The 15,388-nt window shown below is 35.4% G+C and overlaps 1 protein-coding gene across 24 annotated transcripts in view; it reads left to right on the top strand.

Moving 5' to 3' along the window:
- cacna2d1a (calcium voltage-gated channel auxiliary subunit alpha2delta 1a) overlaps positions 1–15,388 on the top strand; it is a 135,172-nt gene that overhangs the window by 85,300 nt on the left and 34,484 nt on the right. For 23 of the 24 annotated variants that reach the window (XR_015482086.1, XR_015482089.1, XR_015482090.1 and 20 more), the window contains 13 exons: positions 2,497–2,628; positions 3,466–3,526; positions 3,635–3,685; positions 7,235–7,334; positions 7,919–8,077; positions 9,613–9,717; positions 10,254–10,332; positions 10,433–10,482; positions 10,552–10,641; positions 10,732–10,803; positions 13,155–13,247; positions 14,723–14,797; positions 15,211–15,282. Coding sequence is in view for 15 of the 24 variants with exons in the window: in XM_087247078.1 (XP_087103204.1) it covers positions 2,497–2,628; positions 3,466–3,526; positions 3,635–3,685; positions 7,235–7,334; positions 7,919–8,077; positions 9,613–9,717; positions 10,254–10,332; positions 10,433–10,482; positions 10,552–10,641; positions 10,732–10,803; positions 13,155–13,247; positions 14,723–14,797; positions 15,211–15,282 (1,139 nt within the window). In the remaining 9 variants the exon portion in view is untranslated. The remainder of the gene's footprint in view (positions 1–2,496; positions 2,629–3,465; positions 3,527–3,634; positions 3,686–7,234; positions 7,335–7,918; positions 8,078–9,612; positions 9,718–10,253; positions 10,333–10,432; positions 10,483–10,551; positions 10,642–10,731; positions 10,804–13,154; positions 13,248–14,722; positions 14,798–15,210; positions 15,283–15,388) is intronic. The other variant, NM_001044960.2, reaches the window with a different exon arrangement.

The following is a 15,388-nucleotide window of genomic DNA, read 5'->3' as shown; positions in this document are numbered from 1 at the left end:
TGTGTGCGCGCGTGTGTGCAGCAAAGGTATCCTGTCGTTGGATGATTACAGGCTTTCACATTTCCACACTGAACCTGTGGTTAACATTCACACCGCCACACCACTACTATACTGTGTGAGTTGAACTGTTTCCTGAGCTGCTGTCAGAAAGTCTGAACCAAGAGTATTGTCTGATTATTATCTGAACCAAGTAATTTGTCTGGCCAAAAATGGCACTGCACAGAAGGTGCATGATGTGTAATATAACTTTTTGAAGGACAAGATTTTGGACCAGTGAGCGACATCTTACTGTGGAGAGGAAAGTTAATACAAAGTCTGATAAAAAATCCAAGAGATACACTTTAGGCTACCAACTGGTTTTGTGTATCCCCTTTTTACATACTTATTTCCAACCAGTGAATGGGTACAACATGAAGGGTTGTTAAAAATGGAGGAAAATAAAATGGCTGCTGATTGACCCTCTTAAACATGATGGATGGGGTCTGAAGTGCATTTTACTGATGGAGAAAACTGTATTGATCACACACAGAGTGGGCGGAGTCTTGATGAAAGAGGAAGTGAATGGCAGTCTTAGTAATAAAGATGCCCCAAGGGATTGAGCACACTAAGAGAGTCTTATATCAAGCTGTCAAGGCTACAATAATTCTAATAATAATTCAGTATTATCACGAAACATAAATAAGCAGAAAAGATCGTAAGAAAGAAGTGAGATTTGAACTGGTATTTATAACCAGTCCGGTGTTACACTCACCCTCCTAAATATCACTTCCATACGGGTCACGACACCACTGTAACCCCTTTGGATCTACGCATCCCACTTAGAGTGGCATGTGAACCTGTGTTTCAAGCACTGAAAGCAGGTACACCTACAAGGATCCTAAGGTTTATCCACACAGTTCCTACCATCTTTTGTTACACTCACCACCTTAAATATAACTCACATCCGGGTCACGGCACCAATGTAACCCTTTTGGATCTACGCATCCTGCTCAGAGTGGCATGTAAACCTGCGTTTCAAGCACTGGAAGCAGGTACACCTACAATGATCCTTAAGTTTATCCACACAGTTCCTACCATCTTTTGTTACACTCACCACCTTGAATATTACACACATCCGGGTCACGGCACCAATGTAACCCCTTTTGTACCACTCTGCCCACTCTGTTTAGATGTTAATTTGTTTTTCCAGCACTGAAAGAAGATTCACTTACAAGAATGACAATAATGGTTATCTAAACAGTTTCTTTATAACTGTTCCTTTCTTACACTCATCTCGGAGTGGGACACAATCTTATATTTCTGTCATATGAAGTGGGCAAGCCAACTACAAAACTAAAGACTACAGCCTCGCATCATCCTCTTGGGGCCCTAAGAGTGAGGCTTACTTGCATAGCTCTTACTAGCTGGCATCTGTTACATTATCATCACTCTCACTTACAGCAGACAGTGTCCATTTATGACATTCTCTGGGAAAAATACAGCCCAGTGTTCCACTAATTCCATTAGAACTGCATTAGCTAATAGTTCACTTTGTTGTTTCCTCTACCACAGCTGCTCCTTCAAGTGGTTTTTCTCTTTGAGTTTAACGTAATATGATGGCACCTGCATTTTTGAGAGCTGGAATATTGATTTACAGCTGAATTGGGATTAATTTGAATGTTTGCTCTCTGAAAACATGCCAAGGGGTCTTGATCTTTTTTTAGCGCTCGAGCCTTTCTTGTCAGTCTAAAACAGCTTATATTTGAGCTCTAAAGGACAGATTGGGAATGACCTACGGTATTATGTAATTATGTAATTATCAATTTGCACTGCAGTAGGTTAATAATAAGAGAGGAGAAATGATAAATCTGTTCTGAAGACAAAACACTTCAGATCACCCAAGATGTAGAAAAACAGTCGTTGCATTGCCTTCGATTTGATCCCATCCTTAGCAACAGGTGGATGAACTTCAGTTTTAAAGTTCCAGTCCGAGTCAGAAAGAACAAAATTGTCTTTTGTTTACATAATTTTACTGCAGATTTTGCTGAACTTAAACTAAAAATGGATGTTGTGCTGACTATATTGGATCCCACAGTAATGACACACCAAACAAGAGTGAATAACAATTTTTATTAAGTGTACACTATTGCTTTTTCTGTTATTACGTTGATATGTACTCAGTATTTATAAGTGTTTAGCCTAAATAACAGCAGTGTCCATCTATGAATGATGTAGTCTGTCAAATATACATGCATATAGGCACATAACTGTCCTTCCTTTCCGACTTTGATTTTGTTAATGTGCAAAACTGTCAGCCAATCACACTAGTGTGCATTTACTTTTGCATTTACAATTTACTACAACCAATCAAACAGTGTGTTCAGATTTCCTATTGCTTATTAATCATGATGTTTATTATTGTAAAAGTCTTGATAACATGCATAGCTCAGAGAAGAGTCTCATATATGTATCTTCAGATGGGGATTATTGTATGCGTTTCTGTGTTTATTTCCACAGCCACTATCATCCTAAATGAGCTGAACTGGACGGCGGCTCTGGATGACGTCTTCAGGAAGAACAAAGAGGACGATCCATCGCTTCACTGGCAGGTGTTCGGCAGTGCAACAGGCCTGGCACGATATTTCCCAGGTAAAGTACTGGAAAACAAAGGCTGTTCTAAATAATGCGTTTACAGTTGGCAAAATAATTTCACTGTTGATTGTGGTATGTGTGATTAGCCATCGACTAATGAGAGAAAATGAACACAATGAACGGAGACAGAAAACAAAAAACAGGAAGTCAAATGCACTAACATAGCCAAAGTCTTGCATATGCAGGAGTGAAAACTGTTAAACTTTTTTGTTAATATTAATTACTCAATCAAAATGTAAATGAATTATGAAATGCATTTAAATACTTACTATCAAAAACTGCTACTGTTCTAATGCTTTTGAAGACATGTTTCATGATACTATACTTATATTAAAGAAATGATTGTTACATAAGTATTTTACCTACTTTAATTACTCACTGTCCACTTTATTAGGTACACCTTACTAGTACCGGGAAGCCCCTATTGCCCTCAGAACTACCTTAATCTTAAAATATAATGTAATATTTATTGTTAAATACTATGTATGAAATAAGTGTGAGTTTATTATAACTATTACATTTTAACTTGTGATTGTTCACTCTTTACATCGGGGGTGCTCAACCCTGTTGCTGGAGATTGACCTTCCTGCAGATTTCAGTTGCAACCCATATCAAACACACCTGCCTGTGATTATCAAGTGCTGTTCAGTTGCTAATTAATTGGTTCAGGTGTGTTTGATCAGGGTTGAAACTGAACTCTGTAGCAAGGTAGATCTCCAGGAACAAGGTTGAGCATTGCATTAATGTTTTATCACCTCTTTTTAAAAAAACAATTAGAAGATATTAATCATAATAAACAACACAATATCCCATACTATCCCTTCTGCCCTATAGCTTCCCCTTGGGTCGACTCTAAAAACAAGATTGACCTGTATGATGTACGCCGCAGGCCCTGGTGAGCAGATATGTGCTGTTTTAATTTATGTCAATCTATAAAAGACATGCCAAGTGCTGCTTTTTTATCTTTACAGCTGGTTTTGATTGTTTTCCTCTGTGTTTGTAGGTATATTCAGGGTGCAGCTTCGCCTAAGGACATGCTGATCTTGGTGGACGCGTGAGTGAAGTCTTTATTATTCACTGTAATAATTCATACACAAAGCCACTGAACCCAGTCCTGCACTTTGAGCATTAGGCTGATCAGCAGAATGACAGATTCCTCACCATCCACTTAAAGAGCTCGTGTTCATTCAGCGTTACACTCATTTATCAGCATTAGAAGGAGAGAGAGAGGGAGAGATGGTAGAGAGACACATGCTGATTAAAGACTGACACCGAGAGTAATAAACATGGAAAATCAATTCTTACTTAGGCAGGTTATAAATAACAGAGTTGTTTTATTAAATGAAGTGGTTTATGAATAATAAACAGTATTTTTTTTACCAAGTATTTATTTATTTTGTTCTCTATAGAGCATTTCTTTCTTTCTTTCTTTCTTTCTTTCTTTCTTTCGGCTAACTGTAGGCTCTATATGTACAGTATAAGAATTTTTTTCTGCTCTCTCTAGGCCTGTCACGTAAAGAATTTTTGTTGTGGTATATATTGTCGTAGCAATTGTTGAGATAAGCAATATTATTGAGATCAATTATGCCACTGATTATATAATTATAATACAACAGCATAGTGATGTCAAGAGCCATAAACACTTTCAAGGGACAAAGACTTTTGATTATTAAGGTTAATTGGATTCTGTAATTTGATGTTAAAAAGGTACAAGTTAAAGGTGAAAAGTTTGATGTTGAAAAATTCCTATTGTGTTTACACTATTAAATGTCCACCCTAACCTTGACACCAGTTTAATTGTAGAATGTAAGATAGAATGTAAATATAATTTTAAAATGGCTTTAACAATATTTGTGAATTTGTAAATATTTATTGTAACACGGTCAATAATCAAGAATCGCACAATAAGTCTATATATTGTATATTGTGAGAGGCCTAGCTCTCACTGCAATTTATAATCTACAAAACAAGACTATTTATTTATTTATTGTATTTTTATTCATATGCCTAAGCTTTTTTTTTAGCTATTGTTTAAAATAAAATCTGTATTCCTTCATTCATTTATTATTATTTTTCACCTCTTTAAGCTATGCGTAAAGTGTTTGCCTTTTTTTTTTGTTTATCTACTTTTTAGTGACTCTCTATGCTATCTATATATAAAGTATTAGTTGCAGTAGTCCAGGATTTGTTTTGTTTAATTAGCAATTTAAGGTGTCATTCATTCATTCATTCATTCATTCATTCATTTTCTTGTCGGCTTAGTCCCTTTATTAATCCGGGGTCGCCACAGCGGAATGAACCGCCAACTTATCCAGCAAGTTTTGCCCTTCCAGCTGCAACCCATCTCCGGGAAACATCCACACACACATTCACACACATACACTACGGACAATTTAGCCTACCCAATTCACCCGGAGGAAACCCACGCGAAGGCAGGGAGAACATGCAAACTCCACACAGAAACACCAACTGAGCCGAGGTTCGAACCAGCAACCCAGCGACCTTCTTGCTGTGAGGCGACAGCGCAACCTACTGCGCCACTGCTTCGCCCAGGTGTCATTCATACATTCTATTAACTTTAGGCCATCTATGTCTATGTTTTATCACCTTTATATTATTGTCCTTTTAAATTGGAGGTAGGCTGTAAGAGGCAGCATTGTTTTATTAAATGAAGTGGTTTACAAACATTAAACAGCAGACATTTTCAGGAATTTCAGCAATATTTTTCATATAAATTATGAAGTGCAATGATATCACGCTTTAAAGTTCATTCATACAAATTTGGTAACAAATATGACCCAGAAATCTGCAAAATTCATTAAAAGCAATATCAGTGAGTCATTATGTGTTAGTTTATCCTACGTAAGGGTGTATTTTGGTTGCTGGTGTAATTAGGCTTGTTGTGTGTGAAAATAAGGCTGTGAAGAGTGTATGGCTCAGCTGTAATGTTGATGGTGATGTGCCGTCTGGGCGTTGAGCCCATTAGTGAGGATCAGCTTCAGCCAATCAATGTAGTTTAGCTTAATGACTAAACCCTGGAGCCCACACACCTCCCATTGGAATCATAGTGATTATTAACCCATAAAAGCCTGCATGTCAGATCTGAAGCCGTTATAAGCCTAAATACGGTTTTATCTCTTCTATACGTGTTAGTCGGGTTCTCTTTTGATTTCGTTGTAGTCATCTTGAATTTTGTCTGTCAGGGGTCGGGTAAAACTTAATGAACTAATTGTGTTTTTAGCTCTATTCAGCTTTATTTTTGAGGGAAAAAATTGTGCCTGCACTCTCTGTAATGGATGATTCAATATTTTATCCATTCATTCATTCATTCACTCACTCACTTTGAATTACATATTTTTATAGACTGGCTATGGTCTCTATTAAATAATGTATTTATTGATCATCTTTCTAGGCTTATATACTGTATAATTTATAAAATAATTTTTTTTTTTTTACATCATTTGTTTATTTATTTACATTGTTTTCTTTGACTCTCTAGATCAGGGGTGTCAAATTCGCAACCCTGCACAGTTTAGTTCTAACCCTGCTTCAATACACTTACAGTACCTGGAGGTTTAAAACAAGCCTGAAGGACTCAATTAGTTTGATGAGGTGTGTTCAATTAGGGTTAAAGCTAAACTGTGTAGAGCTGTGGCTCCCCAGGAACTGAGTTTGACACCTGTGCCCTAGATTGTGCATATAATTGTTAGTTTGTTCGTTAGTTAGTTCGTTCGTTCATTTGTTTGAGTGATCGCTCGATCGTTAGCCTAAAGGACTCAATTAGTTTGATCAGGTGTGTTAAATTAGGGTTAAAGCTAAACTGTGTTGAGTTGTGGCCCCCCTGGAACTGAGTTTGACACCTGTGTTCTAGGTTGTTCATATAATTTGTTCGTTCATTCGTTCGTTCGTTTGCTCGTTCGTTTATTCATTTACTCACTCACTGGGCTATTATACAATCTAAAAAATTAGGTGTCTTTATGTTAAATACATATGTTTGTCCATTCGTTTCTTCTGTTTTGTTGGATCTCTGTAGGGAATGATTTATCGATTATTTATTTATTTATTTGTTTGTTTGTTTGTTTGTTTGTTTGTTTGTTTGTTTGTTTAATTATTTATTTTGTCAACTCTAAGGGCTATATCTACTGTCAAGTATATATTATAGGATTGATCGATTGATTGATTGATTGATTGATTGATTGATTGATTGATTGATTGATTGATTGATTGATTGATTCATTGATTGATTCATTCATTGATTCATTCATTCATTCATTCATTCATTCATTTTTTCCTTCATCTTGCTAGCCCTCTTAACATAGCCAATCTTATCTATATTTACCGTATAAGGCATCTCTCGAATTATTTATTCATTTCAAGTAAGATGTAATATTTTTGTCAGTTTGTTTTGTCCATATCTATGAATGTTTGTTTTGTTACACAGTTTGTTATCTTTATTATAGTTTCTCATATTAACTTATATAGTCACATATATTATACAGTCACATACTATTATTGAAAACACGAGTTAACAAATCTTTTGCAGCTGTTATACAGTAATGAATGTGTAATAACTATGTAGTGACTGTGCTGTGTTTCTCTGTAGGAGTGGAAGTGTGTCAGGCCTGACGCTGAAGCTCATTCGCACCTCAGTCAGCGAGATGCTGGAGACTCTCTCAGATGACGATTACGTCAACATCGTCTCTGTGAGTATACAGGAGATGATCGACTTCCGCAAAACTGACTCCCTGCTGAGCACAATCGAAAGTCTCAAGCGCGGAGCCTCCAAACATCCATAACGTCACACTTAATTTTCTGCGGTTTCACTTCGGCACCGCTGAGGCGCAGGCCAAAAGAATTATTGACATTTCCCATCATCCTTTGCTCCAGACGCCGTGCAATTCATTTATGAAATGCATCGTTTATTTCATTCCGTTCATGAGACCTACTGACAGGAATAAAAAACAACAACAAACTCTGCTTTTAAGTAAGTGAGTGAGCTGTTTTGTATATTTTCAATTAACTTTCGTCCTTCATTGCTTTAATAGTCACAAACGCTCGTATTTTATGGCGCGTTTCCAGCTGTGTGACGTTAGCTTGACATTAATGAAATTAGGCAACAGTGCTTTAAGTGTATTGCTGGCACTGAGCCACCAGACTTACATAGAGGAGCTGCACTAAGCCTGAATCTTAATGATGCAAAATCATTTCATAAGAATCTCATCTTTGCTTGTGTGTGTGTTTTTATTGATACTGTAACTTACTAACTAATGCTTTTTATTGGTTTCAGTTTAACAATTCAGCCAAGTCGGTGGCCTGTTTTGAAAACCTGGTGCAAGCGAACGTCCGCAATAAGAAGACTTTGAAGGAGGCCGTTCAGAAGATCACTGCCAACGGCACCACTGACTATAAAATCGGCTTCAAGGAGGCTTTCAACCAGCTGGCTTCTGTAAGAAAAAATATTGTATATTAAATAGTCACCAGGGTCATAATATCAAGGTTTGTAATGAAGATAATATATTTATAATATATATTTATAAGATATATTTATATATTTATAAGATAATATACTTATTTTTTTGCCCATTGGAAATATAAAATTATTAAAGGCTTGTGACAAAAATTGTGCCGAAAACAAAGAAAAAAATCCCCACAAATTCATTGCATCACATTTAATGTGTTATAAATGTAGACAATTGATGTGACAGCTTTAGAAAAAAAAAAATGGAGAGTGCTTAGATACACCTGATTTCCACAGGATTCTCTGGATTTACTAGATTTCCGGGTATGTGTTTGAGTAAAGAATATTTTTATAATAGAAAACAGAACAGAAAGTGTTAGTAAGTGTTGAAGGGCCAGAAGATTTTTAAAACCATAAAATCTAAAACAGGATGTCTGTATTAGAAAGTCAACTCAAAGGCAATTGTTAGATTATGAAATTATTTTGTCTTTTAACAATAAAAAAACATTAAGATGATTCAAGATAAGATGGCTGCTTTGCATTTAAACTAAACTGTAATCATTACGTGGTAATGAATGGAGAATGTCACTTCACAATGTTATATTTAGACCTGCACTCATAGAGACTTAACCAATCCCACTTGTTTCTGTTGAGTTTGTAAATGCTATAGCATTAGATTTTTTTACCAACTTTTGTTGCGTCTCAATTCTCTTGTACAAAACTGTAGTGCTGGAGTTATGGAGTTTTTGCGCAGCTTGTGCTATAAACACTGCATGAAACCAATGTGTTCTAAAGACATGCGCTATAGGTGAGTTACATAAGCTAAATTGGCCGTAGTGTGTGAGTCTGAATGTGAGAGTGTATATGGGTGTTTCTCAGTAGTGGGAAGGGCATAAAACCTATGCTGGATATTTGGCGGTTCATTCCGTTGGGGTAACCCCCTGATAAATAAAGGGACTAAGCCAAAGGAAAATGAATGACTTTAAAGATCATTATTACAGTGTTAAGAGCTACAATAACGGTTACTTTGGTGTCATAATTGCAGCTTTTCCTTGTAATGGTTTTATTTTTATTGTATAAATTTTTATTCTAATTTTAAATAATTTGTTGTTGTTGGTCGCAGTTTATAGATTGACATAATTGGTTACAGTATTTAACAACACAATTACCATTAATTAAGTACACTTAATAAAGTAGTTATTTAAAAAGAAGGCAAAAAGGTTGCTGGTATCACATATCTAGAAAAATATAAATGGCTGACTGTGATGTCACCTACAAATTATACAATACAGTATATTCTATACTGTAAATTGAGAAATATGTAGCTGATCTGTATAAATCCCTCTTTTTAGTTTACAGCGCCATCTTATGGTGCTAATAGTGTGATGCTCAACAAAAGTCCAAAATACCTAATATAATTTATGTGTCGTTTTCCGCATGTTAGTCTTTTTCAGTAAAACTATGTTGAATGCTTGCCCAAACCTTTGTACAAACGTACAATGAGTTTGTTTGTTTTTTCACAGATGAATGTTTCAAGAGCAAACTGTAATAAAATCATCATGTTATTCACTGATGGAGGGGAGGACAAAGCGTCAGAGATCTTTGATGAGTACAACTCTGACAAGAGGGTGAGAAAACACACACTTACACACACAGCTGGACATACTTAACCAAATATTAAATGTGAATAAAAACAGTACAACTCAATTCATCTGATATTTGCTGATCTAGTAATCTGCCAGATTTATGGATATTAAAAAGGTCGATATTTTCAGATCTATCAGATTAAGATATTGTACAGGTATGTGTGCCTGAAAACAAGGTTTATGTATATAATGTAATGTTATGGATAATGTATACTGATTTATGTGTATAATGACATGACATGAGTATAATGATGTAAACATAGCTTTATGCTATGCTTACACTACCCATAATCCTCATCAACCACATAAGAATTTTCCAAAATTATTAAGCGCTTTGTAATTCATTGTAATACACAAAACTATTTTCTGGGAGGGTTGTGTTTGGGTTACGTGATATATTATAGTTTGTACATTATAAAAATCGTGAACCACATATAAAAGTATGTGTGTAAAATATAATATGAGCAGTCAAACACATTTTCCACTATTTATAATCAACAATATCAATCTTCCACCAGGTTAGAATCTTCACCTTTTCTGTGGGCCAACATAACTATGACAAGGCACCAATACAATACATGGCTTGCCATAACAAAGGTAAAGCATGCTGACATTTATTGAAGTTCCTTTTAAAGTTCTCTTCAAATGGTTGTGTCTACATTTATGAACATGAATTAAGATGTAAGGCATCCTGCAGGTTATTATTATGAGATCCCATCGATTGGAGCCATCAGGATCAACACGCAGGTATATGACGGCATCTTTTAGTGCATAATCGTGACTTCTGTATGAAAATGACTAAGTCTATACCCACAGGAGTACCTGGATGTTTTAGGCAGACCTATGGTGAAAGCAGACAAGAAAGCTAAAAATGTGCAATGGACCAACGTTTATGTGGATGCTCTGGTATATGTCAGATATTCTAAATACTAATAGAGATGCTTAATTTGACTGATTTTAAGTATGAAATGGCTGACGGTCATAATTGTGCTGCAGGAACTGGGCCTGGTGGTTACAGGAACTCTTCCAGTGTTCAATAAGACCAGGACCAGTAAAGAAAAGCCTAAGGTACTATTTTGTTCATTGGAATGTTTTAAAATGGATATTTCATCAGCTATGAAAATGTGAGATTGTTATTTTACACTCCCTCAGGCCATCTACTGTAATATGCAACTTTTTTTCTTCACTCAAACATTAAAGAAAATTATTTAGCTGAAACTGTGATACTAGTCAACATCTATCAGCATTTGTTTTTTAAGTAAAGCATAACAATATTCCACATTTTTACACGCGTAACTAATGTGTTTCAAATTTAGGGTTGGACTTTTAGTGCTAGGAACATCCATTCAAACGAACTGAAATGAATCGCTTTATATAATATGTTTGTGCAAAACATAATAAGTGTAGTGAAAAAAGGAGAGAGGGGTTTGTTTTTTCTTTGTGCTTTTTAATTTTATCCATCAAGAAAATAACATTATGCTTGGTGTTTTAGTGTGACATTAGTAACACAAGGCAAGTTTATTTATATAGCACATTTCATATACAGTGGCAATTCAAAGTGCTTTACATAAACAGGAATAAAAGGGATGAAAACAAATAATAAAAGTGATTAAAAGCTGATAAAAACAGATTGAAGTGCGTTAAAAACAGGTCTTAAAAGAATGAAAAAGAAAAGAAAGACATAATAGAGCATCTGTAGGACATAGCACTGTGCTCATTTAGTAAAAGCACAGGTAAGCAGATGTGTTTTCAGTCTTGATTTGAATGTGCCTAATGTTGGAGCCCGTCTGATCATTTTTGGAAGCTGATTCCAGCAGCAGGGGATGTAGTAGTTGAAGGCTGATTCACCCTGCTTTCACTGAACTAGTTTTAAATATAAAAACTTCTAGTTTTTTATGATCCTAAAGATGCGAGTGATCTGTTAATTTTGTATTCAGTGAGCATATCTGTAATGTATTGAGGTCCTAGGCCATTTAGTGATTTATAGACAAGTAATAATACTTTGAAATCTGTTCTGAATGTAACTGGGAGCCAGTGTAAAGACCTGAGGACAGGTGTGATGTGCTCTGATTTTCTGGTTCTGGTCTGAATCCTGGCCGCAGCGGTCTGGATGAGCTGCAAATGTCTGACTGTCTTTTTGGGAAGGCCAATGAGGAGTCTGTTACAGTAATCCATCCTGCTGGTGATAAAAGCATAAACAAGTTTCTTTAAGTCCTCACTGGAAACAAAGCATCTGATTCTTGCAATGTTTTTGAGATGATAGTATGCTGATAGTTTGACATGACTACTGAAACTGAAAGTTCATTCAAATAAGTATGTATTGATGTAAGTACTGATATCTTTTAGAACATACAGTATACTGATACCAATTATTTGTACGTTTATGTGCCCGATAAGCAATATACAATACAGATATTTATTTTAAAAAATAATTTGCCAAAAAATAACTTTTTATGTGTACCAATAACTGCCTCCCTGCATACAAAACAAATCTTATGTATACACCAATCAATAAAGTGCACCGTAACTAAAGTGTTTTTGTTTTAAGAGTAAAAAAGTTCAATTAAAATAAAGCGCATAATTATAACAAATGTCAAAAAATAAATACAACCATCTAAACCATAAATACAGGCTTTCTCTTTACATGATGTTAGCTCCACTTTATGCTAATCAAATACATCACTTTTGTATCGATAATCTATTCATTGTTGATTTAATTCATTATTTCAGTTATGTTTTAATGGAAAACATTTGACAGGTTTTGTATGTTACTCAGTGAGTTTGTCTCTTTTCTTAAAACCTAGCTGCATTTACTACATATCAGTTATTAATATAACGTGTCTAATGTGTGCATTAATTGCTGTTATCATAAATAAAGTTTACTGATTATGACAGCTTATAAATTTACCTGTGCATGCTGTTTGCTCGAGCAGGGTTTTCAAAACGCTCACAAGAGGGCGCCATTTATTGGAAAATCCCATATTAAAACGATATCTGATTGTGGTAAAATGCTTAAACTATCAAGAAAAAGATATTCTTAAATTGTTATAATGATCGATCTCAACTAATACGTTTTTTAAATAAATTGAGTCAACTTTAAGGAGAATAATGACTTTTTGCTGTGCCCACATCAATAAGTGTTTACTGTTCAACTGAAATTACTCCTATAATTCAAGCAAAGCATCATAGGACATTGTAAATATGTGGATACAGCCTAAACAAAATGACTTCCTGTGGCTCTTGATGACACTTTGAGGTCTTATAAAGCAAGACAATGAAAGTTTCTAGATATCAGATAACCTGCGGGTTTGTAAAATTAATATCAAAATGTAATTGTTAGGTGAACTGTCCTATTGATTCATGTTTGTCTAGTTCATCAGACGCAGATTTGTCTGTAAAGTGTTTGTCATCAATGGCAGGGTAAGAACCTGGGTCCGAGTCAGATGATTTTGGGAGTGATGGCCATAGACGTGTCTCTGGACGACATCAAGAGACTGACTCCACATTACACTGTGAGATATTGGTGTGATCTGCTCTTCTTTGTTTATGACTCTTTGCATAAAAAACTTTGCATTGCATTGAACTGTAGCAGCTGGGTCATGTTAACAGAACTGCTGCATTCTATGTGTTTAGGGAATCATGTTTTTGTTCTTAATGCCAGATACATTTAAAGAGGTAGCACTGAGTTAAACTATTTACCCTTTGAAGCAAATGTTTCATGTTAAATAGAGGCAGTGCAGCATGCAATTGTAGAGTTTTTGTGCCTGATGTTGTGTCCCTTTAGTTTAATGTCCAGGCCTGTAGCCAGCCTGGTCAAAAGGGTGGTTCTTTTTTTTTCAAAAAGTGGACATTTTTGCAATTATACCCCTCATTTTCTATTAAATTATGAAATTTAAATACTGCATTTTAGTAATATTTTCTATCTATTCTGGCAATATTTTGAATTAGCTTGCCGGATGGTCATCATTACCACACATTTTGAATATTTTAGCTGAAAAAGTATTCAAATCATATTTAATATGGTACGCTTTTGGTGCTTCACACCTCTTTATTGGTCAGGTTTTTTTTTTCACTTTGTTACTTGTAAAATGTTTTCTCAACAATACAGTAGCAAAAGATGACTTCTCCTACGTCAGATTATATGTTTTCTTGCACTGCTGCATGTTGGACCACTGAAAAGTCACACCTCAGCAAATTTCTAGACCTTTTCAGTGACCGTTAGGTCTTCCGAACCACCCAAGCCACCCTGGCTAAAGGCCAAATGCTAAAAATAGACATATTTTATTAGTTTAAATGAGTTTGATGCAGACTTTATATAATAATATTATTTTTTATTAAAGAAAAAACATTTATGTTTTCATATAAATTTTTGAATACAATATTAAACAAACAAACTGACTAAAAATCTCTGCTTACAATACACTGTAAAAAGTAAAGGTCCTTCAAATACCCTGTTGAGTACTCAAGGAACTTGTATTTTAAGGAATGTATTTTAAGTGCCTCAAAGCTTCCTGGACGAACCACTGACCTTTTTTGCTTGACCTTTTTGCATTAATAGGGATCCTTCAAGCCCTTTTTTCAATACCCAGGTTCTAGAGTCACTGTTTCCTCACACTGAGACCTCGAGTACTTTAAAAGTTACTGAAAGATCTGTAAACATGTAAAATGGTTCCTGGTGGATCTCTCTTTTAAAACCAGCACTTAAAGTAACCAAGACATTTTTGTGACAATTAAATAAGACAACGGCCAGCTTTAACAGTTAACCAATTTGTTTAAACAATAAACAATTGGAACAAATAAACAATAAAAACAATAATTCGATCTGTCTATGCAAAGGAAACCACATCATGTAGACTCAAACCCATAACTGAACTACTTGTGTCAACCTAGTGGGAGTATTTATAAACTTTTCACATGCACAAAGGTTGGCCAGTGATGATACTGCAGCCAATATGCTAAAAATACTCTTGTTTTTTGTTCTGTAAAGCTTGGGCCAAATGGATATTACTTCGCCATTGATCCCAACGGCTACGTTCTACTTCATCCCAACCTTCAACCCAAGGTACGGCTTTCACTCATGCCATTGCTATATGTTTTAATCCAAAACTGTGTACTGTATAGGATCACGGCTAAACAACCTTCACCACAGCTTATGAAATATTACAGGCCACCCACATGTGTGGAGGTCGTCTGGCCTTCATAATAAATATCATTTGTGCAATCCAAACACGTTCGTTCTGTTTAGCTCTAAGATAAAATGGCACTGAGGGCATTTATTCGAAACACATGATGATTAGTAAATGTTTAGTCAGTGATCCATGGATTAGTGAGCACTTTGTGTGGAACAAAGTAGAAATGTTGAAGAAACGGGCACTCCTTCGTGGAAAAAGTGACTCATTGGTAAATATTTTTGCTCAGAAATATGGTGTGTTGATTTATGGTATTGCTTTGAAAGTTGTTGTTGTTTGTGTGCAGGATCTCAAGTCTCAGGAACCTGTGACGCTGGACTTCTTGGATGCTGAGATGGAGGATGAAGTCAAAGTGGATGTGAGAACAAAACAAATGTATTAATGTTGACTTGATCTACTAATATTTCTAAACCCAAATAATTCATTTCCAAACATTAAGGATGTTTTTAGGCTCTATATTTTCA

The sequence above is a fragment of the Danio rerio genome, chromosome 4 (genome assembly GCF_052040795.2).
Source record: "Danio rerio strain M-AB ecotype USA chromosome 4, GRCz13ab, whole genome shotgun sequence".
NCBI classification, from domain to species: domain Eukaryota; kingdom Metazoa; phylum Chordata; class Actinopteri; order Cypriniformes; family Danionidae; genus Danio; species Danio rerio.
Note: the sequence above shows the minus strand (reverse complement) of the source record. Positions and strands in the feature narration are given on the sequence as shown.